The 22,494-nt window shown below is 47.9% G+C and overlaps 4 protein-coding genes across 4 annotated transcripts; all 4 read right to left on the minus strand.

The window, feature by feature from the left end:
• Positions 1 to 1,508: 1,508 nt before the first annotated feature.
• LOC147300771 (uncharacterized) lies at positions 1,509 to 5,265 on the minus strand. The gene is made up of 4 exons (XM_086283693.1): positions 3,966 to 5,265; positions 3,592 to 3,755; positions 2,804 to 3,384; positions 1,509 to 2,539 (listed from the first exon to the last, which is right to left on the minus strand). Exons 1-4 carry the CDS (start codon positions 4,061 to 4,063, stop codon positions 1,616 to 1,618), a joined length of 1,767 nt encoding a protein of 588 aa, XP_086139819.1. The 5' UTR covers positions 4,064 to 5,265; the 3' UTR covers positions 1,509 to 1,615.
• A 2,183-nt stretch (positions 5,266 to 7,448) lies between these two features.
• LOC147300772 (uncharacterized) lies at positions 7,449 to 11,205 on the minus strand. The gene is made up of 4 exons (XM_086283687.1): positions 9,906 to 11,205; positions 9,532 to 9,695; positions 8,744 to 9,324; positions 7,449 to 8,479 (listed from the first exon to the last, which is right to left on the minus strand). The coding sequence occupies exons 1-4, from the start codon at positions 10,001 to 10,003 to the stop codon at positions 7,556 to 7,558; spliced, it is 1,767 nt and encodes a 588-aa protein (XP_086139813.1). The 5' UTR covers positions 10,004 to 11,205; the 3' UTR covers positions 7,449 to 7,555.
• A 2,183-nt stretch (positions 11,206 to 13,388) lies between these two features.
• Positions 13,389 to 17,145, minus strand: LOC147300773 (uncharacterized). Its single transcript, XM_086283686.1, has 4 exons — positions 15,846 to 17,145; positions 15,472 to 15,635; positions 14,684 to 15,264; positions 13,389 to 14,419 (listed from the first exon to the last, which is right to left on the minus strand). Exons 1-4 carry the CDS (start codon positions 15,941 to 15,943, stop codon positions 13,496 to 13,498), a joined length of 1,767 nt encoding a protein of 588 aa, XP_086139812.1. The 5' UTR covers positions 15,944 to 17,145; the 3' UTR covers positions 13,389 to 13,495.
• A 2,183-nt stretch (positions 17,146 to 19,328) lies between these two features.
• Positions 19,329 to 22,475, minus strand: LOC147300774 (uncharacterized). Its single transcript, XM_086283914.1, has 4 exons — positions 21,786 to 22,475; positions 21,412 to 21,575; positions 20,624 to 21,204; positions 19,329 to 20,359 (listed from the first exon to the last, which is right to left on the minus strand). Exons 1-4 carry the CDS (start codon positions 21,881 to 21,883, stop codon positions 19,436 to 19,438), a joined length of 1,767 nt encoding a protein of 588 aa, XP_086140040.1. The 5' UTR covers positions 21,884 to 22,475; the 3' UTR covers positions 19,329 to 19,435.
• Positions 22,476 to 22,494: the final 19 nt, after the last annotated feature.

Here is a 22,494-nt window from a genome sequence, read left to right on the forward strand (position 1 = left end):
AGTAAGGGGGAGACATCAATTGGTTTTGTCAGCAAAAATGATTTGAAGCATCCCCTTAGGAAAGACCAATTGTACCCCCTAGTGGAGAGAGCAGAGAATAACGTCTTGACAGCAGTTCCAAAATCAGATTTCTGTGTGCAGATTCTGTGGAATCTTAACAGTTGAGATTTGACAATTCCTGCGAATGTGTGTCTGGGATGAAAGCTTGTTTTGAATAGTAGGGCATGAGTGTCTGTAGGTTTAAAGAATACCTTTATGTCCAATTTGTGATCATTCATGAAATTTGTGCCCTTAAAGGTGGTTGTGTCAAGAAAATCAATAGAGGTCTTACTGATGGTTGATTTAAGCTTAATAGAAGCATTGTGGTCATTTAAGGTCCTAAGAAACATCTCAAAATCCTGCTCAGAATGTTGCCAGACACCCCATATGTCATCCAGAAAGCGATAATAATGCAGTGGTTTCTTTATGCATTTATCTAGTGCAGCAGTTTCCCACTCTGCCATGAAGATGTTTGCATATGCTGGGGCAAACTTTTTCCCCATAGCTGTCCCCTTGATTTGTAAATAGAAGTCACCATTGAATTCAAAATCGTTCCTTGTGAGGTTTATTTCTAAAAGTTGTAGTAATTCTTTTTCTGGCCTTTTCTTATCCGGGTATCTTTGAAAGACTCTCTTAATGGAGTCAATGCCTTCACCAATGTCAATGTTTGTGTAAAGGCTGTCAATGTCTATGGAAAACAGAAAAGCATCAATGGGGACTTCTATTTGCTTCACTTTATCCACAAAATCATATGTATCTTTGATATAGCTTGCATGTTTTGTGGATAAAGGAGTCAGGAAATAGTCCAGGTATTCAGCTGTATAATACGTCTCACTATCACAGTCTGAAACGATTGGTCGTCCTGGGGGCACCTGAAAGGGGACACTCCATTTCGCCGGATCCTTGTGGATCTTAGGCAGCATGTAAAAAAGTCTTCCTCTTGGCTCAGCGGAGCCCAGTAAATAGTTCTTTTGTTTTAGGTTTATAAATTTCTTTTGGTTCAAATTATTAATAATCTTTTCCACTAGTGGTACTGTTTCGTGGTAAATGGGTTTTTTTAGTTTCAAATAATATTTTTTGTCGTTCAATTGTCTGTAGCCTTCCTCCAAATACTGTTCTCTATCCAAAATTACGACTGCGCTTCCTTTGTCTGCTGGTTTAATGATAATTTGTTTGTTTCCTTTCAATTCTGTTAGGGCCTTTATCTCTTCTACTGTCAAATTGGACTTAAGTCGTCCTATATTAAAGTGGTTTTGAAAATATTCATTATCTGTTTTGATCAAATTAAGAATTTGGGATGGAAGCTGAGCGTTGGGTGGTGACCAGTATGATTTTGGAGTGAAGGGCTGAGATCGAGACTCATTTTTATCTCCATAAAAGGCAGCCAATTTGATCCTCCTATGGTACTGCTGAATGTCATATTTACACTGTAATTTTAGATTTTTGTTATAGCCTTTTGTGGGGATAAAAGTCAGGCCTCTATTCAGTAGGGTCCGCTGAGCAATGGAAGGACGGAATTTTTTGGACAAGTTCATAACACCATTTACAACATGTAAATCACTTGACCCCTCCCGTCTCAGGCTTGTGGGGATTCCCCATTTACATACTTCTCCCAGTGCTGAAGCATTGCCTCTGCAGTTTCAAGCGACCAGTGAACATCATCATCTTCTGTGGAGAAGCTGTCTGGGGCGAGGGCTGGGATGTGCTCTTTTAAACCTGTAATAAAGGTGTTCATGTGCAGCAAAGTGTCCTGTTCGATCTGAGGGAGAGCAGAGGAAAAGTTAACCTCAGGCACATAAATGTCTGCCTCAGGGAATTTCTCCCGGGCTGTCTTAAGGACTCTCTTTAGTTCTAGAACAGGCACATTTTTGTCTCTCTGGGACCTGTTGTTAATGCCAAAAGACAGGATCAGATGTGTCACCGTAGTGTCAATAGTGGCCTTCTGTAGGATGAACTCTGCATGCCACCATTTAGCCCCCGGGAAACTGTCAATCTGAAGGCTGTCGGTTGCAAAGGGAGGCAATTTGCTAACATTAGAATCGCCGACGATGAGCCAGGGGTCCCCGACGTGTAGATGCCAGTCTGTCAGTTTCCTGTATGTGTTGGGATGTCTGGTCGGGGTCCTCACCTGCTGTCCCGGTACGGTCGGTGAAGAAGGAAGAGATGGTGGAGGAGATGGTGATCCTTCTGCTGGCTGAATCTGGAGCCGAGTTTGCACACAGGAGCTGAGTCTGTCTAAACCGCTGCGAGGTGGGCCCTGGTGAGAAGCTGTTTGTGGTTTAAACCCTTTCACAGGGCCAATGCGTCTTGCCTTAATAGGGGTGGACTCCCCCTGTGTGAGGTCCAGCACCTCAGTGTGTGACACCTGATCAGGTTGCGGTGTTTGGGTGGAGGGGGAAAGTGGTCGTTCCTGGCATGTTGTCTCTTGAAGCGAGGCGAGGAGCCTGCCCACTCTCTGGTCTTTCGGAGTCTCCAGATTTGGCTCCGTTAGTTGTAAAGGCTCCAGAGGAGGGGAAGGTGTTGGTTCCCTCTCTGGCTGCTGCTCCGTCTCACCGAAGGGCGACCAGTCCCCCGCGACGTGGTCAGTCATCGTTGCCGTTGTTGTTTTGGAAGTTCTGCATGGTGCGGGCGGGGCGTGCACCTGTGCAGAAACAGTCACCATCCGACCAGCGCCGGTCTGTATCGGGGCGGTTTGTGTGACAATAGCATTAGGCTGCGTTACCTCGCTAAGGAGTTCAATGGTGTCCTGCTGCAGTCTCATCACACAACCACTTGGCCCCCGTGTAGTTGTCGTGGTGGTGTCCTCCTCCTCTGTCGCAGTGGTAGGTCCCAGGTCACTCCACTTGGCTACGATCTCAGCTCTGGCCTGTTCTAGAGAGTCTGGTAGGAGGCGGCGGCCCAGGTTCCTCCTAGCCCAGGAGGCGGCTATTTGGAATGGGCCCTCCCAATCCTGTTTGGAAAACTCAGAGAGACATTTGATCTCCTCCTCCACACTCTGAGTGTAATGTTGCCGGAGAATCATCATGGTCGTGCTGGCCCAATTTTTTGCGTTCTCCTCAATCCTGGTCTGTGTTTTTTTCGTGGGGACTGCTGGCTTAATGACAGTCTTTAAATTGTGTGTTATTTTATTTAGCGAAGGAGGATAATTGTCATTAGTCACATTCTTTAAGTGATGTACAGCTTTGATCAGTCTGTGAATGACGCGGACTTTCGCAGAAAAGTCTGGATCCTCCGACGGTATTTTATGAACAGGAGGACCAGCTCGTTCAATTCGAGTGTTTCTCACATACCGGTTGTCCTGAGCTGGTCTCCGTTCAAAGCGTCGGTCCCGTCCGGTCCGATTCCCTGGTCCGGTTGCAAAGCGACCTGTCGTCTGCTGTCGTCCCCTCTGACGTCGCTGTGGCGCGTGGAAGAAATCTGGATCATCACCGCGGTGCTCCTCTCTCACGGCCGCTGCATGAATCCTCCGAGTCTCTCGAGACGGGTAACTGGTGTGTCGGGGCGGTCTGCGTGCGTCCTCCACGGCTGTCCAGCCGCGCTCTCCTCCCCGACCCCTCTGTTCGGCTGCATAACGGTCCGTCGCGGGCCGTTCTCTCTCCCATCTCTGTTGTGGTGCGTGGAAGAAGTGTCGCTCACCGCTGCGATGTTCTCCCCTTACGACCGCCGCGTAGGTTCTCCGAGCCTCTCGAGATGGATAACTGCTGTGTCTGGGCGGTCTGCGTGTGTCCTCCACGGCTGTCCAGCCGCGCTCTCCTCTGCGGCTCCACCGTTCGGCTGCATAGCGGTCTGTCGCGGGCCGTTCTTCCTCCCATCTCCGCTGTGGTGCGTGGGGGAAGTGTCGCTCACCGTTGCGGTGTTCTCCTCTCACGGCGGCCGCGTAGGTCATCCGACCTGTACGAGATGGATAACTGCTGCGGCGGGGGGACCTGCGTGCGTACCCCTCAGCTGCCCAGCCGCGATCTCTTCTCCGGTCTCCGCGCCGCCGAACAACGGTCCACTGGTCATCCGTTGTGAACGTGGGCATGGTTGTACCGCCACTGATGGCTTTAGCTACCACCTCTCTTCTCCACCGGTCGTGTAGGTAATGCTAGGCGATGCTGCGCCCACGGATGACTCGTGCTACCGACTTTATGATAAATGAGCGTATTTTTATTGCTCAAATTCAATAAAGCAAACTGTAAAAGATATATACAAAAAATATATACAAAAACCATATAATACAAGCCAAGGTCGCGACGTTTCGGTTCAGGATGAACCTTCTTCAGGCTGGCTTGTGATCGAAGAATAATAAGTCCAACAATTGTCCGGAGCAGGCTTTGTGTTGCTCGCATAACGTCCACGAAAGTCTGCGAGTGGGTTGGACCACACTACCCCTAACATTCAAGGTGGCCGCATTTCAGCAGCCAATCAGTGGTCTCCACAGCAGAATTCAAAAAGACGCCGTGACAATAAGGCCGTGGACGGTCGCACGCGCAGGTGCTACGTTCACGGACATCGGGAACACAGACTGTCAGGCGTAAGAGTGGAAAAGAAACTTTTTTTACCCATGAATACGGGTGTGGAACATGTTTACATTAAGTCTTTAAAACACAGAGGGCAGATTGCACTCAGCCACAATAGTGTTGTACAGTTAAACATTGTGGAGAGATTTTCTCACACAATAAAGTCCAAAATATGAAATATTTACATTCAAGTAGTCCATACAATATAGTGAGAAGTCACAGGTGATATATACAGTGTATGATTGGTATAAAGTGATGTAATGGTCCATTGTCATACATCATAGAGGTTGGTCATAAGCATAGAACAGAACAGATATGTAATGCACAAAGTCCATACCATCACACATAGTTGACCTTATGACCCCTGAATGTTACACCGGTGTTATAGTTGATACATTTACATGTGTTTTATTTTCCTTTTTTGTAACAGGGCATCACAGTGAGGGGTCCCAGAATAACCCAAGAGGGTGGTCAGGCGGCACAGGCCGGTTAGGGGAGATCAAAGTTGGGAGCACGGTCCCCGAAGGGGGCCGTGCTCCAATGCACAGACCATACCTGCTCCCTTCTCAGGCGTCCAGGACCCCACCAGTGGGGTTTCAGACTCGTGTCCAATCAGATTGGCAAATGGTTAGGCTTAGGGCAGGGGGTCAATTATTCTGGGGGTCACTGAGGTTAGGGTTAGGGCCAATTTCAAGGCCAGGATACTCCCTTGTGAGACCTGAAAAAGGCGAGGTCCCCAGAGCAGTGACAAAATGTCCATAAATACACACATGAAAGTAATGAAATGTTAACTATATACACGTTGTTATATTAATACCTCCTATAACCCTTTTCGTTGAGGCCATTTGGATAAACTGTATTTAGTTTAGCTATCCAAATCCTCTCAGCTCTCCACCTCTGTTGTGTTGTCCACCCTGAGTTGATTTGAATGGCTGTAGCTGTGATAGAATCCCAGCCATGCAATAGAAAGTGCTTAACAAGGTGAGTGTGAGTGTTCTTTTTCCGTGTGATGTTGTACCTGTGTTGAGTGAATCTGGTGAGCAGTGTGTTACCAGTTTCTCCCACATACTGGATCCCACATCTCTTGCATGTAATCAAATATATACAGTTTTTGGACCTCGGGGTCCCTTTGCACAAAGACAGAAAAACCTGGCCATTGGAGTGGCTGCGGACCAATCTGTGATGTTGGAAAAATTGTCCTTGATGTCTCTGTCTAGGCACAGAGAGAGGTGTGATTTGGGCTCTAATGAGGAGATCACCCAGATTTTTATGCCTCCTGAAGGCAGCAATCACTCTGTGAGTATGGAGTGTCTGGACATCTCGAGACAGGTTCTGGAAATTGTTCTTAAGAGCCCTGACTAATTTGCAGGTGCAGGGGGCATATGTGATGACCACTGGAAGTAAGGGGGAGACATCAATTGGTTTTGTCAGCAAAAATGATTTGAAGCATCCCCTTAGGAAAGACCAATTGTACCCCCTAGTGGAGAGAGCAGAGAATAACGTCTTGACAGCAGTTCCAAAATCAGATTTCTGTGTGCAGATTCTGTGGAATCTTAACAGTTGAGATTTGACAATTCCTGCGAATGTGTGTCTGGGATGAAAGCTTGTTTTGAATAGTAGGGCATGAGTGTCTGTAGGTTTAAAGAATACCTTTATGTCCAATTTGTGATCATTCATGAAATTTGTGCCCTTAAAGGTGGTTGTGTCAAGAAAATCAATAGAGGTCTTACTGATGGTTGATTTAAGCTTAATAGAAGCATTGTGGTCATTTAAGGTCCTAAGAAACATCTCAAAATCCTGCTCAGAATGTTGCCAGACACCCCATATGTCATCCAGAAAGCGATAATAATGCAGTGGTTTCTTTATGCATTTATCTAGTGCAGCAGTTTCCCACTCTGCCATGAAGATGTTTGCATATGCTGGGGCAAACTTTTTCCCCATAGCTGTCCCCTTGATTTGTAAATAGAAGTCACCATTGAATTCAAAATCGTTCCTTGTGAGGTTTATTTCTAAAAGTTGTAGTAATTCTTTTTCTGGCCTTTTCTTATCCGGGTATCTTTGAAAGACTCTCTTAATGGAGTCAATGCCTTCACCAATGTCAATGTTTGTGTAAAGGCTGTCAATGTCTATGGAAAACAGAAAAGCATCAATGGGGACTTCTATTTGCTTCACTTTATCCACAAAATCATATGTATCTTTGATATAGCTTGCATGTTTTGTGGATAAAGGAGTCAGGAAATAGTCCAGGTATTCAGCTGTATAATACGTCTCACTATCACAGTCTGAAACGATTGGTCGTCCTGGGGGCACCTGAAAGGGGACACTCCATTTCGCCGGATCCTTGTGGATCTTAGGCAGCATGTAAAAAAGTCTTCCTCTTGGCTCAGCGGAGCCCAGTAAATAGTTCTTTTGTTTTAGGTTTATAAATTTCTTTTGGTTCAAATTATTAATAATCTTTTCCACTAGTGGTACTGTTTCGTGGTAAATGGGTTTTTTTAGTTTCAAATAATATTTTTTGTCGTTCAATTGTCTGTAGCCTTCCTCCAAATACTGTTCTCTATCCAAAATTACGACTGCGCTTCCTTTGTCTGCTGGTTTAATGATAATTTGTTTGTTTCCTTTCAATTCTGTTAGGGCCTTTATCTCTTCTACTGTCAAATTGGACTTAAGTCGTCCTATATTAAAGTGGTTTTGAAAATATTCATTATCTGTTTTGATCAAATTAAGAATTTGGGATGGAAGCTGAGCGTTGGGTGGTGACCAGTATGATTTTGGAGTGAAGGGCTGAGATCGAGACTCATTTTTATCTCCATAAAAGGCAGCCAATTTGATCCTCCTATGGTACTGCTGAATGTCATATTTACACTGTAATTTTAGATTTTTGTTATAGCCTTTTGTGGGGATAAAAGTCAGGCCTCTATTCAGTAGGGTCCGCTGAGCAATGGAAGGACGGAATTTTTTGGACAAGTTCATAACACCATTTACAACATGTAAATCACTTGACCCCTCCCGTCTCAGGCTTGTGGGGATTCCCCATTTACATACTTCTCCCAGTGCTGAAGCATTGCCTCTGCAGTTTCAAGCGACCAGTGAACATCATCATCTTCTGTGGAGAAGCTGTCTGGGGCGAGGGCTGGGATGTGCTCTTTTAAACCTGTAATAAAGGTGTTCATGTGCAGCAAAGTGTCCTGTTCGATCTGAGGGAGAGCAGAGGAAAAGTTAACCTCAGGCACATAAATGTCTGCCTCAGGGAATTTCTCCCGGGCTGTCTTAAGGACTCTCTTTAGTTCTAGAACAGGCACATTTTTGTCTCTCTGGGACCTGTTGTTAATGCCAAAAGACAGGATCAGATGTGTCACCGTAGTGTCAATAGTGGCCTTCTGTAGGATGAACTCTGCATGCCACCATTTAGCCCCCGGGAAACTGTCAATCTGAAGGCTGTCGGTTGCAAAGGGAGGCAATTTGCTAACATTAGAATCGCCGACGATGAGCCAGGGGTCCCCGACGTGTAGATGCCAGTCTGTCAGTTTCCTGTATGTGTTGGGATGTCTGGTCGGGGTCCTCACCTGCTGTCCCGGTACGGTCGGTGAAGAAGGAAGAGATGGTGGAGGAGATGGTGATCCTTCTGCTGGCTGAATCTGGAGCCGAGTTTGCACACAGGAGCTGAGTCTGTCTAAACCGCTGCGAGGTGGGCCCTGGTGAGAAGCTGTTTGTGGTTTAAACCCTTTCACAGGGCCAATGCGTCTTGCCTTAATAGGGGTGGACTCCCCCTGTGTGAGGTCCAGCACCTCAGTGTGTGACACCTGATCAGGTTGCGGTGTTTGGGTGGAGGGGGAAAGTGGTCGTTCCTGGCATGTTGTCTCTTGAAGCGAGGCGAGGAGCCTGCCCACTCTCTGGTCTTTCGGAGTCTCCAGATTTGGCTCCGTTAGTTGTAAAGGCTCCAGAGGAGGGGAAGGTGTTGGTTCCCTCTCTGGCTGCTGCTCCGTCTCACCGAAGGGCGACCAGTCCCCCGCGACGTGGTCAGTCATCGTTGCCGTTGTTGTTTTGGAAGTTCTGCATGGTGCGGGCGGGGCGTGCACCTGTGCAGAAACAGTCACCATCCGACCAGCGCCGGTCTGTATCGGGGCGGTTTGTGTGACAATAGCATTAGGCTGCGTTACCTCGCTAAGGAGTTCAATGGTGTCCTGCTGCAGTCTCATCACACAACCACTTGGCCCCCGTGTAGTTGTCGTGGTGGTGTCCTCCTCCTCTGTCGCAGTGGTAGGTCCCAGGTCACTCCACTTGGCTACGATCTCAGCTCTGGCCTGTTCTAGAGAGTCTGGTAGGAGGCGGCGGCCCAGGTTCCTCCTAGCCCAGGAGGCGGCTATTTGGAATGGGCCCTCCCAATCCTGTTTGGAAAACTCAGAGAGACATTTGATCTCCTCCTCCACACTCTGAGTGTAATGTTGCCGGAGAATCATCATGGTCGTGCTGGCCCAATTTTTTGCGTTCTCCTCAATCCTGGTCTGTGTTTTTTTCGTGGGGACTGCTGGCTTAATGACAGTCTTTAAATTGTGTGTTATTTTATTTAGCGAAGGAGGATAATTGTCATTAGTCACATTCTTTAAGTGATGTACAGCTTTGATCAGTCTGTGAATGACGCGGACTTTCGCAGAAAAGTCTGGATCCTCCGACGGTATTTTATGAACAGGAGGACCAGCTCGTTCAATTCGAGTGTTTCTCACATACCGGTTGTCCTGAGCTGGTCTCCGTTCAAAGCGTCGGTCCCGTCCGGTCCGATTCCCTGGTCCGGTTGCAAAGCGACCTGTCGTCTGCTGTCGTCCCCTCTGACGTCGCTGTGGCGCGTGGAAGAAATCTGGATCATCACCGCGGTGCTCCTCTCTCACGGCCGCTGCATGAATCCTCCGAGTCTCTCGAGACGGGTAACTGGTGTGTCGGGGCGGTCTGCGTGCGTCCTCCACGGCTGTCCAGCCGCGCTCTCCTCCCCGACCCCTCTGTTCGGCTGCATAACGGTCCGTCGCGGGCCGTTCTCTCTCCCATCTCTGTTGTGGTGCGTGGAAGAAGTGTCGCTCACCGCTGCGATGTTCTCCCCTTACGACCGCCGCGTAGGTTCTCCGAGCCTCTCGAGATGGATAACTGCTGTGTCTGGGCGGTCTGCGTGTGTCCTCCACGGCTGTCCAGCCGCGCTCTCCTCTGCGGCTCCACCGTTCGGCTGCATAGCGGTCTGTCGCGGGCCGTTCTTCCTCCCATCTCCGCTGTGGTGCGTGGGGGAAGTGTCGCTCACCGTTGCGGTGTTCTCCTCTCACGGCGGCCGCGTAGGTCATCCGACCTGTACGAGATGGATAACTGCTGCGGCGGGGGGACCTGCGTGCGTACCCCTCAGCTGCCCAGCCGCGATCTCTTCTCCGGTCTCCGCGCCGCCGAACAACGGTCCACTGGTCATCCGTTGTGAACGTGGGCATGGTTGTACCGCCACTGATGGCTTTAGCTACCACCTCTCTTCTCCACCGGTCGTGTAGGTAATGCTAGGCGATGCTGCGCCCACGGATGACTCGTGCTACCGACTTTATGATAAATGAGCGTATTTTTATTGCTCAAATTCAATAAAGCAAACTGTAAAAGATATATACAAAAAATATATACAAAAACCATATAATACAAGCCAAGGTCGCGACGTTTCGGTTCAGGATGAACCTTCTTCAGGCTGGCTTGTGATCGAAGAATAATAAGTCCAACAATTGTCCGGAGCAGGCTTTGTGTTGCTCGCATAACGTCCACGAAAGTCTGCGAGTGGGTTGGACCACACTACCCCTAACATTCAAGGTGGCCGCATTTCAGCAGCCAATCAGTGGTCTCCACAGCAGAATTCAAAAAGACGCCGTGACAATAAGGCCGTGGACGGTCGCACGCGCAGGTGCTACGTTCACGGACATCGGGAACACAGACTGTCAGGCGTAAGAGTGGAAAAGAAACTTTTTTTACCCATGAATACGGGTGTGGAACATGTTTACATTAAGTCTTTAAAACACAGAGGGCAGATTGCACTCAGCCACAATAGTGTTGTACAGTTAAACATTGTGGAGAGATTTTCTCACACAATAAAGTCCAAAATATGAAATATTTACATTCAAGTAGTCCATACAATATAGTGAGAAGTCACAGGTGATATATACAGTGTATGATTGGTATAAAGTGATGTAATGGTCCATTGTCATACATCATAGAGGTTGGTCATAAGCATAGAACAGAACAGATATGTAATGCACAAAGTCCATACCATCACACATAGTTGACCTTATGACCCCTGAATGTTACACCGGTGTTATAGTTGATACATTTACATGTGTTTTATTTTCCTTTTTTGTAACAGGGCATCACAGTGAGGGGTCCCAGAATAACCCAAGAGGGTGGTCAGGCGGCACAGGCCGGTTAGGGGAGATCAAAGTTGGGAGCACGGTCCCCGAAGGGGGCCGTGCTCCAATGCACAGACCATACCTGCTCCCTTCTCAGGCGTCCAGGACCCCACCAGTGGGGTTTCAGACTCGTGTCCAATCAGATTGGCAAATGGTTAGGCTTAGGGCAGGGGGTCAATTATTCTGGGGGTCACTGAGGTTAGGGTTAGGGCCAATTTCAAGGCCAGGATACTCCCTTGTGAGACCTGAAAAAGGCGAGGTCCCCAGAGCAGTGACAAAATGTCCATAAATACACACATGAAAGTAATGAAATGTTAACTATATACACGTTGTTATATTAATACCTCCTATAACCCTTTTCGTTGAGGCCATTTGGATAAACTGTATTTAGTTTAGCTATCCAAATCCTCTCAGCTCTCCACCTCTGTTGTGTTGTCCACCCTGAGTTGATTTGAATGGCTGTAGCTGTGATAGAATCCCAGCCATGCAATAGAAAGTGCTTAACAAGGTGAGTGTGAGTGTTCTTTTTCCGTGTGATGTTGTACCTGTGTTGAGTGAATCTGGTGAGCAGTGTGTTACCAGTTTCTCCCACATACTGGATCCCACATCTCTTGCATGTAATCAAATATATACAGTTTTTGGACCTCGGGGTCCCTTTGCACAAAGACAGAAAAACCTGGCCATTGGAGTGGCTGCGGACCAATCTGTGATGTTGGAAAAATTGTCCTTGATGTCTCTGTCTAGGCACAGAGAGAGGTGTGATTTGGGCTCTAATGAGGAGATCACCCAGATTTTTATGCCTCCTGAAGGCAGCAATCACTCTGTGAGTATGGAGTGTCTGGACATCTCGAGACAGGTTCTGGAAATTGTTCTTAAGAGCCCTGACTAATTTGCAGGTGCAGGGGGCATATGTGATGACCACTGGAAGTAAGGGGGAGACATCAATTGGTTTTGTCAGCAAAAATGATTTGAAGCATCCCCTTAGGAAAGACCAATTGTACCCCCTAGTGGAGAGAGCAGAGAATAACGTCTTGACAGCAGTTCCAAAATCAGATTTCTGTGTGCAGATTCTGTGGAATCTTAACAGTTGAGATTTGACAATTCCTGCGAATGTGTGTCTGGGATGAAAGCTTGTTTTGAATAGTAGGGCATGAGTGTCTGTAGGTTTAAAGAATACCTTTATGTCCAATTTGTGATCATTCATGAAATTTGTGCCCTTAAAGGTGGTTGTGTCAAGAAAATCAATAGAGGTCTTACTGATGGTTGATTTAAGCTTAATAGAAGCATTGTGGTCATTTAAGGTCCTAAGAAACATCTCAAAATCCTGCTCAGAATGTTGCCAGACACCCCATATGTCATCCAGAAAGCGATAATAATGCAGTGGTTTCTTTATGCATTTATCTAGTGCAGCAGTTTCCCACTCTGCCATGAAGATGTTTGCATATGCTGGGGCAAACTTTTTCCCCATAGCTGTCCCCTTGATTTGTAAATAGAAGTCACCATTGAATTCAAAATCGTTCCTTGTGAGGTTTATTTCTAAAAGTTGTAGTAATTCTTTTTCTGGCCTTTTCTTATCCGGGTATCTTTGAAAGACTCTCTTAATGGAGTCAATGCCTTCACCAATGTCAATGTTTGTGTAAAGGCTGTCAATGTCTATGGAAAACAGAAAAGCATCAATGGGGACTTCTATTTGCTTCACTTTATCCACAAAATCATATGTATCTTTGATATAGCTTGCATGTTTTGTGGATAAAGGAGTCAGGAAATAGTCCAGGTATTCAGCTGTATAATACGTCTCACTATCACAGTCTGAAACGATTGGTCGTCCTGGGGGCACCTGAAAGGGGACACTCCATTTCGCCGGATCCTTGTGGATCTTAGGCAGCATGTAAAAAAGTCTTCCTCTTGGCTCAGCGGAGCCCAGTAAATAGTTCTTTTGTTTTAGGTTTATAAATTTCTTTTGGTTCAAATTATTAATAATCTTTTCCACTAGTGGTACTGTTTCGTGGTAAATGGGTTTTTTTAGTTTCAAATAATATTTTTTGTCGTTCAATTGTCTGTAGCCTTCCTCCAAATACTGTTCTCTATCCAAAATTACGACTGCGCTTCCTTTGTCTGCTGGTTTAATGATAATTTGTTTGTTTCCTTTCAATTCTGTTAGGGCCTTTATCTCTTCTACTGTCAAATTGGACTTAAGTCGTCCTATATTAAAGTGGTTTTGAAAATATTCATTATCTGTTTTGATCAAATTAAGAATTTGGGATGGAAGCTGAGCGTTGGGTGGTGACCAGTATGATTTTGGAGTGAAGGGCTGAGATCGAGACTCATTTTTATCTCCATAAAAGGCAGCCAATTTGATCCTCCTATGGTACTGCTGAATGTCATATTTACACTGTAATTTTAGATTTTTGTTATAGCCTTTTGTGGGGATAAAAGTCAGGCCTCTATTCAGTAGGGTCCGCTGAGCAATGGAAGGACGGAATTTTTTGGACAAGTTCATAACACCATTTACAACATGTAAATCACTTGACCCCTCCCGTCTCAGGCTTGTGGGGATTCCCCATTTACATACTTCTCCCAGTGCTGAAGCATTGCCTCTGCAGTTTCAAGCGACCAGTGAACATCATCATCTTCTGTGGAGAAGCTGTCTGGGGCGAGGGCTGGGATGTGCTCTTTTAAACCTGTAATAAAGGTGTTCATGTGCAGCAAAGTGTCCTGTTCGATCTGAGGGAGAGCAGAGGAAAAGTTAACCTCAGGCACATAAATGTCTGCCTCAGGGAATTTCTCCCGGGCTGTCTTAAGGACTCTCTTTAGTTCTAGAACAGGCACATTTTTGTCTCTCTGGGACCTGTTGTTAATGCCAAAAGACAGGATCAGATGTGTCACCGTAGTGTCAATAGTGGCCTTCTGTAGGATGAACTCTGCATGCCACCATTTAGCCCCCGGGAAACTGTCAATCTGAAGGCTGTCGGTTGCAAAGGGAGGCAATTTGCTAACATTAGAATCGCCGACGATGAGCCAGGGGTCCCCGACGTGTAGATGCCAGTCTGTCAGTTTCCTGTATGTGTTGGGATGTCTGGTCGGGGTCCTCACCTGCTGTCCCGGTACGGTCGGTGAAGAAGGAAGAGATGGTGGAGGAGATGGTGATCCTTCTGCTGGCTGAATCTGGAGCCGAGTTTGCACACAGGAGCTGAGTCTGTCTAAACCGCTGCGAGGTGGGCCCTGGTGAGAAGCTGTTTGTGGTTTAAACCCTTTCACAGGGCCAATGCGTCTTGCCTTAATAGGGGTGGACTCCCCCTGTGTGAGGTCCAGCACCTCAGTGTGTGACACCTGATCAGGTTGCGGTGTTTGGGTGGAGGGGGAAAGTGGTCGTTCCTGGCATGTTGTCTCTTGAAGCGAGGCGAGGAGCCTGCCCACTCTCTGGTCTTTCGGAGTCTCCAGATTTGGCTCCGTTAGTTGTAAAGGCTCCAGAGGAGGGGAAGGTGTTGGTTCCCTCTCTGGCTGCTGCTCCGTCTCACCGAAGGGCGACCAGTCCCCCGCGACGTGGTCAGTCATCGTTGCCGTTGTTGTTTTGGAAGTTCTGCATGGTGCGGGCGGGGCGTGCACCTGTGCAGAAACAGTCACCATCCGACCAGCGCCGGTCTGTATCGGGGCGGTTTGTGTGACAATAGCATTAGGCTGCGTTACCTCGCTAAGGAGTTCAATGGTGTCCTGCTGCAGTCTCATCACACAACCACTTGGCCCCCGTGTAGTTGTCGTGGTGGTGTCCTCCTCCTCTGTCGCAGTGGTAGGTCCCAGGTCACTCCACTTGGCTACGATCTCAGCTCTGGCCTGTTCTAGAGAGTCTGGTAGGAGGCGGCGGCCCAGGTTCCTCCTAGCCCAGGAGGCGGCTATTTGGAATGGGCCCTCCCAATCCTGTTTGGAAAACTCAGAGAGACATTTGATCTCCTCCTCCACACTCTGAGTGTAATGTTGCCGGAGAATCATCATGGTCGTGCTGGCCCAATTTTTTGCGTTCTCCTCAATCCTGGTCTGTGTTTTTTTCGTGGGGACTGCTGGCTTAATGACAGTCTTTAAATTGTGTGTTATTTTATTTAGCGAAGGAGGATAATTGTCATTAGTCACATTCTTTAAGTGATGTACAGCTTTGATCAGTCTGTGAATGACGCGGACTTTCGCAGAAAAGTCTGGATCCTCCGACGGTATTTTATGAACAGGAGGACCAGCTCGTTCAATTCGAGTGTTTCTCACATACCGGTTGTCCTGAGCTGGTCTCCGTTCAAAGCGTCGGTCCCGTCCGGTCCGATTCCCTGGTCCGGTTGCAAAGCGACCTGTCGTCTGCTGTCGTCCCCTCTGACGTCGCTGTGGCGCGTGGAAGAAATCTGGATCATCACCGCGGTGCTCCTCTCTCACGGCCGCTGCATGAATCCTCCGAGTCTCTCGAGACGGGTAACTGGTGTGTCGGGGCGGTCTGCGTGCGTCCTCCACGGCTGTCCAGCCGCGCTCTCCTCCCCGACCCCTCTGTTCGGCTGCATAACGGTCCGTCGCGGGCCGTTCTCTCTCCCATCTCTGTTGTGGTGCGTGGAAGAAGTGTCGCTCACCGCTGCGATGTTCTCCCCTTACGACCGCCGCGTAGGTTCTCCGAGCCTCTCGAGATGGATAACTGCTGTGTCTGGGCGGTCTGCGTGTGTCCTCCACGGCTGTCCAGCCGCGCTCTCCTCTGCGGCTCCACCGTTCGGCTGCATAGCGGTCTGTCGCGGGCCGTTCTTCCTCCCATCTCCGCTGTGGTGCGTGGGGGAAGTGTCGCTCACCGTTGCGGTGTTCTCCTCTCACGGCGGCCGCGTAGGTCATCCGACCTGTACGAGATGGATAACTGCTGCGGCGGGGGGACCTGCGTGCGTACCCCTCAGCTGCCCAGCCGCGATCTCTTCTCCGGTCTCCGCGCCGCCGAACAACGGTCCACTGGTCATCCGTTGTGAACGTGGGCATGGTTGTACCGCCACTGATGGCTTTAGCTACCACCTCTCTTCTCCACCGGTCGTGTAGGTAATGCTAGGCGATGCTGCGCCCACGGATGACTCGTGCTACCGACTTTATGATAAATGAGCGTATTTTTATTGCTCAAATTCAATAAAGCAAACTGTAAAAGATATATACAAAAAATATATACAAAAACCATATAATACAAGCCAAGGTCGCGACGTTTCGGTTCAGGATGAACCTTCTTCAGGCTGGCTTGTGATCGAAGAATAATAAGTCCAACAATTGTCCGGAGCAGGCTTTGTGTTGCTCGCATAACGTCCACGAAAGTCTGCGAGTGGGTTGGACCACACTACCCCTAACATTCAAGGTGGCCGCATTTCAGCAGCCAATCAGTGGTCTCCACAGCAGAATTCAAAAAGACGCCGTGACAATAAGGCCGTGGACGGTCGCACGCGCAGGTGCTACGTTCACGGACATCGGGAACACAGACTGTCAGGCGTAAGAGTGGAAAAGAAACTTTTTTTACCCATGAATACGGGTGTGGAACATGTTTACATTAAGTCTTTAAAACACAGAGGGCAGATTGCACTCAGCCACAATAGTGTTGTACAGTTAAACATTGTGGAGAGATTTTCTCACACAATAAAGTCCAAAATATGAAATATTTACATTCAAGTAGTCCATACAATATAGTGAGAAGTCACAGGTGATATATACAGTGTATGATTGGTATAAAGTGATGTAATGGTCCATTGTCATACATCATAGAGGTTGGTCATAAGCATAGAACAGAACAGATATGTAATGCACAAAGTCCATACCATCACACATAGTTGACCTTATGACCCCTGAATGTTACACCGGTGTTATAGTTGATACATTTACATGTGTTTTATTTTCCTTTTTTGTAACAGGGCATCACAGTGAGGGGTCCCAGAATAACCCAAGAGGGTGGTCAGGCGGCACAGGCCGGTTAGGGGAGATCAAAGTTGGGAGCACGGTCCCCGAAGGGGGCCGTGCTCCAATGCACAGACCATACCTGCTCCCTTCTCAGGCGTCCAGGACCCCACCAGTGGGGTTTCAGACTCGTGTCCAATCAGATTGGCAAATGGTTAGGCTTAGGGCAGGGGGTCAATTATTCTGGGGGTCACTGAGGTTAGGGTTAGGGCCAATTTCAAGGCCAGGATACTCCCTTGTGAGACCTGAAAAAGGCGAGGTCCCCAGAGCAGTGACAAAATGTCCATAAATACACACATGAAAGTAATGAAATGTTAACTATATACACGTTGTTATATTAATACCTCCTATAACCCTTTTCGTTGAGGCCATTTGGATAAACTGTATTTAGTTTAGCTATCCAAATCCTCTCAGCTCTCCACCTCTGTTGTGTTGTCCACCCTGAGTTGATTTGAATGGCTGTAGCTGTGATAGAATCCCAGCCATGCAATAGAAAGTGCTTAACAAGGTGAGTGTGAGTGTTCTTTTTCCGTGTGATGTTGTACCTGTGTTGAGTGAATCTGGTGAGCAGTGTGTTACCAGTTTCTCCCACATACTGGATCCCACATCTCTTGCATGTAATCAAATATATACAGTTTTTGGACCTCGGGGTCCCTTTGCACAAAGACAGAAAAACCTGGCCATTGGAGTGGCTGCGGACCAATCTGTGATGTTGGAAAAATTGTCCTTGATGTCTCTGTCTAGGCACAGAGAGAGGTGTGATTTGGGCTCTAATGAGGAGATCACCCAGATTTTTATGCCTCCTGAAGGCAGCAATCACTCTGTGAGTATGGAGTGTCTGGACATCTCGAGACAGGTTCTGGAAATTGTTCTTAAGAGCCCTGACTAATTTGCAGGTGCAGGGGGCATATGTGATGACCACTGGAAGTAAGGGGGAGACATCAATTGGTTTTGTCAGCAAAAATGATTTGAAGCATCCCCTTAGGAAAGACCAATTGTACCCCCTAGTGGAGAGAGCAGAGAATAACGTCTTGACAGCAGTTCCAAAATCAGATTTCTGTGTGCAGATTCTGTGGAATCTTAACAGTTGAGATTTGACAATTCCTGCGAATGTGTGTCTGGGATGAAAGCTTGTTTTGAATAGTAGGGCATGAGTGTCTGTAGGTTTAAAGAATACCTTTATGTCCAATTTGTGATCATTCATGAAATTTGTGCCCTTAAAGGTGGTTGTGTCAAGAAAATCAATAGAGGTCTTACTGATGGTTGATTTAAGCTTAATAGAAGCATTGTGGTCATTTAAGGTCCTAAGAAACATCTCAAAATCCTGCTCAGAATGTTGCCAGACACCCCATATGTCATCCAGAAAGCGATAATAATGCAGTGGTTTCTTTATGCATTTATCTAGTGCAGCAGTTTCCCACTCTGCCATGAAGATGTTTGCATATGCTGGGGCAAACTTTTTCCCCATAGCTGTCCCCTTGATTTGTAAATAGAAGTCACCATTGAATTCAAAATCGTTCCTTGTGAGGTTTATTTCTAAAAGTTGTAGTAATTCTTTTTCTGGCCTTTTCTTATCCGGGTATCTTTGAAAGACTCTCTTAATGGAGTCAATGCCTTCACCAATGTCAATGTTTGTGTAAAGGCTGTCAATGTCTATGGAAAACAGAAAAGCATCAATGGGGACTTCTATTTGCTTCACTTTATCCACAAAATCATATGTATCTTTGATATAGCTTGCATGTTTTGTGGATAAAGGAGTCAGGAAATAGTCCAGGTATTCAGCTGTATAATACGTCTCACTATCACAGTCTGAAACGATTGGTCGTCCTGGGGGCACCTGAAAGGGGACACTCCATTTCGCCGGATCCTTGTGGATCTTAGGCAGCATGTAAAAAAGTCTTCCTCTTGGCTCAGCGGAGCCCAGTAAATAGTTCTTTTGTTTTAGGTTTATAAATTTCTTTTGGTTCAAATTATTAATAATCTTTTCCACTAGTGGTACTGTTTCGTGGTAAATGGGTTTTTTTAGTTTCAAATAATATTTTTTGTCGTTCAATTGTCTGTAGCCTTCCTCCAAATACTGTTCTCTATCCAAAATTACGACTGCGCTTCCTTTGTCTGCTGGTTTAATGATAATTTGTTTGTTTCCTTTCAATTCTGTTAGGGCCTTTATCTCTTCTACTGTCAAATTGGACTTAAGTCGTCCTATATTAAAGTGGTTTTGAAAATATTCATTATCTGTTTTGATCAAATTAAGAATTTGGGATGGAAGCTGAGCGTTGGGTGGTGACCAGTATGATTTTGGAGTGAAGGGCTGAGATCGAGACTCATTTTTATCTCCATAAAAGGCAGCCAATTTGATCCTCCTATGGTACTGCTGAATGTCATATTTACACTGTAATTTTAGATTTTTGTTATAGCCTTTTGTGGGGATAAAAGTCAGGCCTCTATTCAGTAGGGTCCGCTGAGCAATGGAAGGACGGAATTTTTTGGACAAGTTCATAACACCATTTACAACATGTAAATCACTTGACCCCTCCCGTCTCAGGCTTGTGGGGATTCCCCATTTACATACTTCTCCCAGTGCTGAAGCATTGCCTCTGCAGTTTCAAGCGACCAGTGAACATCATCATCTTCTGTGGAGAAGCTGTCTGGGGCGAGGGCTGGGATGTGCTCTTTTAAACCTGTAATAAAGGTGTTCATGTGCAGCAAAGTGTCCTGTTCGATCTGAGGGAGAGCAGAGGAAAAGTTAACCTCAGGCACATAAATGTCTGCCTCAGGGAATTTCTCCCGGGCTGTCTTAAGGACTCTCTTTAGTTCTAGAACAGGCACATTTTTGTCTCTCTGGGACCTGTTGTTAATGCCAAAAGACAGGATCAGATGTGTCACCGTAGTGTCAATAGTGGCCTTCTGTAGGATGAACTCTGCATGCCACCATTTAGCCCCCGGGAAACTGTCAATCTGAAGGCTGTCGGTTGCAAAGGGAGGCAATTTGCTAACATTAGAATCGCCGACGATGAGCCAGGGGTCCCCGACGTGTAGATGCCAGTCTGTCAGTTTCCTGTATGTGTTGGGATGTCTGGTCGGGGTCCTCACCTGCTGTCCCGGTACGGTCGGTGAAGAAGGAAGAGATGGTGGAGGAGATGGTGATCCTTCTGCTGGCTGAATCTGGAGCCGAGTTTGCACACAGGAGCTGAGTCTGTCTAAACCGCTGCGAGGTGGGCCCTGGTGAGAAGCTGTTTGTGGTTTAAACCCTTTCACAGGGCCAATGCGTCTTGCCTTAATAGGGGTGGACTCCCCCTGTGTGAGGTCCAGCACCTCAGTGTGTGACACCTGATCAGGTTGCGGTGTTTGGGTGGAGGGGGAAAGTGGTCGTTCCTGGCATGTTGTCTCTTGAAGCGAGGCGAGGAGCCTGCCCACTCTCTGGTCTTTCGGAGTCTCCAGATTTGGCTCCGTTAGTTGTAAAGGCTCCAGAGGAGGGGAAGGTGTTGGTTCCCTCTCTGGCTGCTGCTCCGTCTCACCGAAGGGCGACCAGTCCCCCGCGACGTGGTCAGTCATCGTTGCCGTTGTTGTTTTGGAAGTTCTGCATGGTGCGGGCGGGGCGTGCACCTGTGCAGAAACAGTCACCATCCGACCAGCGCCGGTCTGTATCGGGGCGGTTTGTGTGACAATAGCATTAGGCTGCGTTACCTCGCTAAGGAGTTCAATGGTGTCCTGCTGCAGTCTCATCACACAACCACTTGGCCCCCGTGTAGTTGTCGTGGTGGTGTCCTCCTCCTCTGTCGCAGTGGTAGGTCCCAGGTCACTCCACTTGGCTACGATCTCAGCTCTGGCCTGTTCTAGAGAGTCTGGTAGGAGGCGGCGGCCCAGGTTCCTCCTAGCCCAGGAGGCGGCTATTTGGAATGGGCCCTCCCAATCCTGTTTGGAAAACTCAGAGAGACATTTGATCTCCTCCTCCACACTCTGAGTGTAATGTTGCCGGAGAATCATCATGGTCGTGCTGGCCCAATTTTTTGCGTTCTCCTCAATCCTGGTCTGTGTTTTTTTCGTGGGGACTGCTGGCTTAATGACAGTCTTTAAATTGTGTGTTATTTTATTTAGCGAAGGAGGATAATTGTCATTAGTCACATTCTTTAAGTGATGTACAGCTTTGATCAGTCTGTGAATGACGCGGACTTTCGCAGAAAAGTCTGGATCCTCCGACGGTATTTTATGAACAGGAGGACCAGCTCGTTCAATTCGAGTGTTTCTCACATACCGGTTGTCCTGAGCTGGTCTCCGTTCAAAGCGTCGGTCCCGTCCGGTCCGATTCCCTGGTCCGGTTGCAAAGCGACCTGTCGTCTGCTGTCGTCCCCTCTGACGTCGCTGTGGCGCGTGGAAGAAATCTGGATCATCACCGCGGTGCTCCTCTCTCACGGCCGCTGCATGAATCCTCCGAGTCTCTCGAGACGGGTAACTGGTGTGTCGGGGCGGTCTGCGTGCGTCCTCCACGGCTGTCCAGCCGCGCTCTCCTCCCCGACCCCTCTGTTCGGCTGCATAACGGTCCGTCGCGGGCCGTTCTCTCTCCCATCTCTGTTGTGGTGCGTGGAAGAAGTGTCGCTCACCGCTGCGATGTTCTCCCCTTACGACCGCCGCGTAGGTTCTCCGAGCCTCTCGAGATGGATAACTGCTGTGTCTGGGCGGTCTGCGTGTGTCCTCCACGGCTGTCCAGCCGCGCTCTCCTCTGCGGCTCCACCGTTCGGCTGCATAGCGGTCTGTCGCGGGCCGTTCTTCCTCCCATCTCCGCTGTGGTGCGTGGGGGAAGTGTCGCTCACCGTTGCGGTGTTCTCCTCTCACGGCGGCCGCGTAGGTCATCCGACCTGTACGAGATGGATAACTGCTGCGGCGGGGGGACCTGCGTGCGTACCCCTCAGCTGCCCAGCCGCGATCTCTTCTCCGGTCTCCGCGCCGCCGAACAACGGTCCACTGGTCATCCGTTGTGAACGTGGGCATGGTTGTACCGCCACTGATGGCTTTAGCTACCACCTCTCTTCTCCACCGGTCGTGTAGGTAATGCTAGGCGATGCTGCGCCCACGGATGACTCGTGCTACCGACTTTATGATAAATGAGCGTATTTTTATTGCTCAAATTCAATAAAGCAAACTGTAAAAGATATATACAAAAAATATATACAAAAACCATATAATACAAGCCAAGGTCGCGACGTTTCGGTTCAGGATGAACCTTCTTCAGGCTGGCTTGTGATCGAAGAATAATAAGTCCAACAATTGTCCGGAGCAGGCTTTGTGTTGCTCGCATAACGTCCACGAAAGTCTGCGAGTGGGTTGGACCACACTACCCCTAACATTCAAGGTGGCCGCATTTCAGCAGCCAATCAGTGGTCTCCACAGCAGAATTCAAAAAGACGCCGTGACAATAAGGCCGTGGACGGTCGCACGCGCAGGTGCTACGTTCACGGACATCGGGAACACAGACTGTCAGGCGTAAGAGTGGAAAAGAAACTTTTTTTACCCATGAATACGGGTGTGGAACATGTTTACATTAAGTCTTTAAAACACAGAGGGCAGATTGCACTCAGCCACAATAGTGTTGTACAGTTAAA

The sequence above is a fragment of the Aulonocara sp. 'chitande type north' Nkhata Bay genome, linkage group LG23 (genome assembly GCF_057382095.1).
Source record: "Aulonocara sp. 'chitande type north' Nkhata Bay isolate Kocher_YH1m ecotype deep benthic linkage group LG23, A_spYH_male_GT1.1, whole genome shotgun sequence".
Lineage (NCBI taxonomy): Eukaryota > Metazoa > Chordata > Actinopteri > Cichliformes > Cichlidae > Aulonocara > Aulonocara sp. 'chitande type north' Nkhata Bay.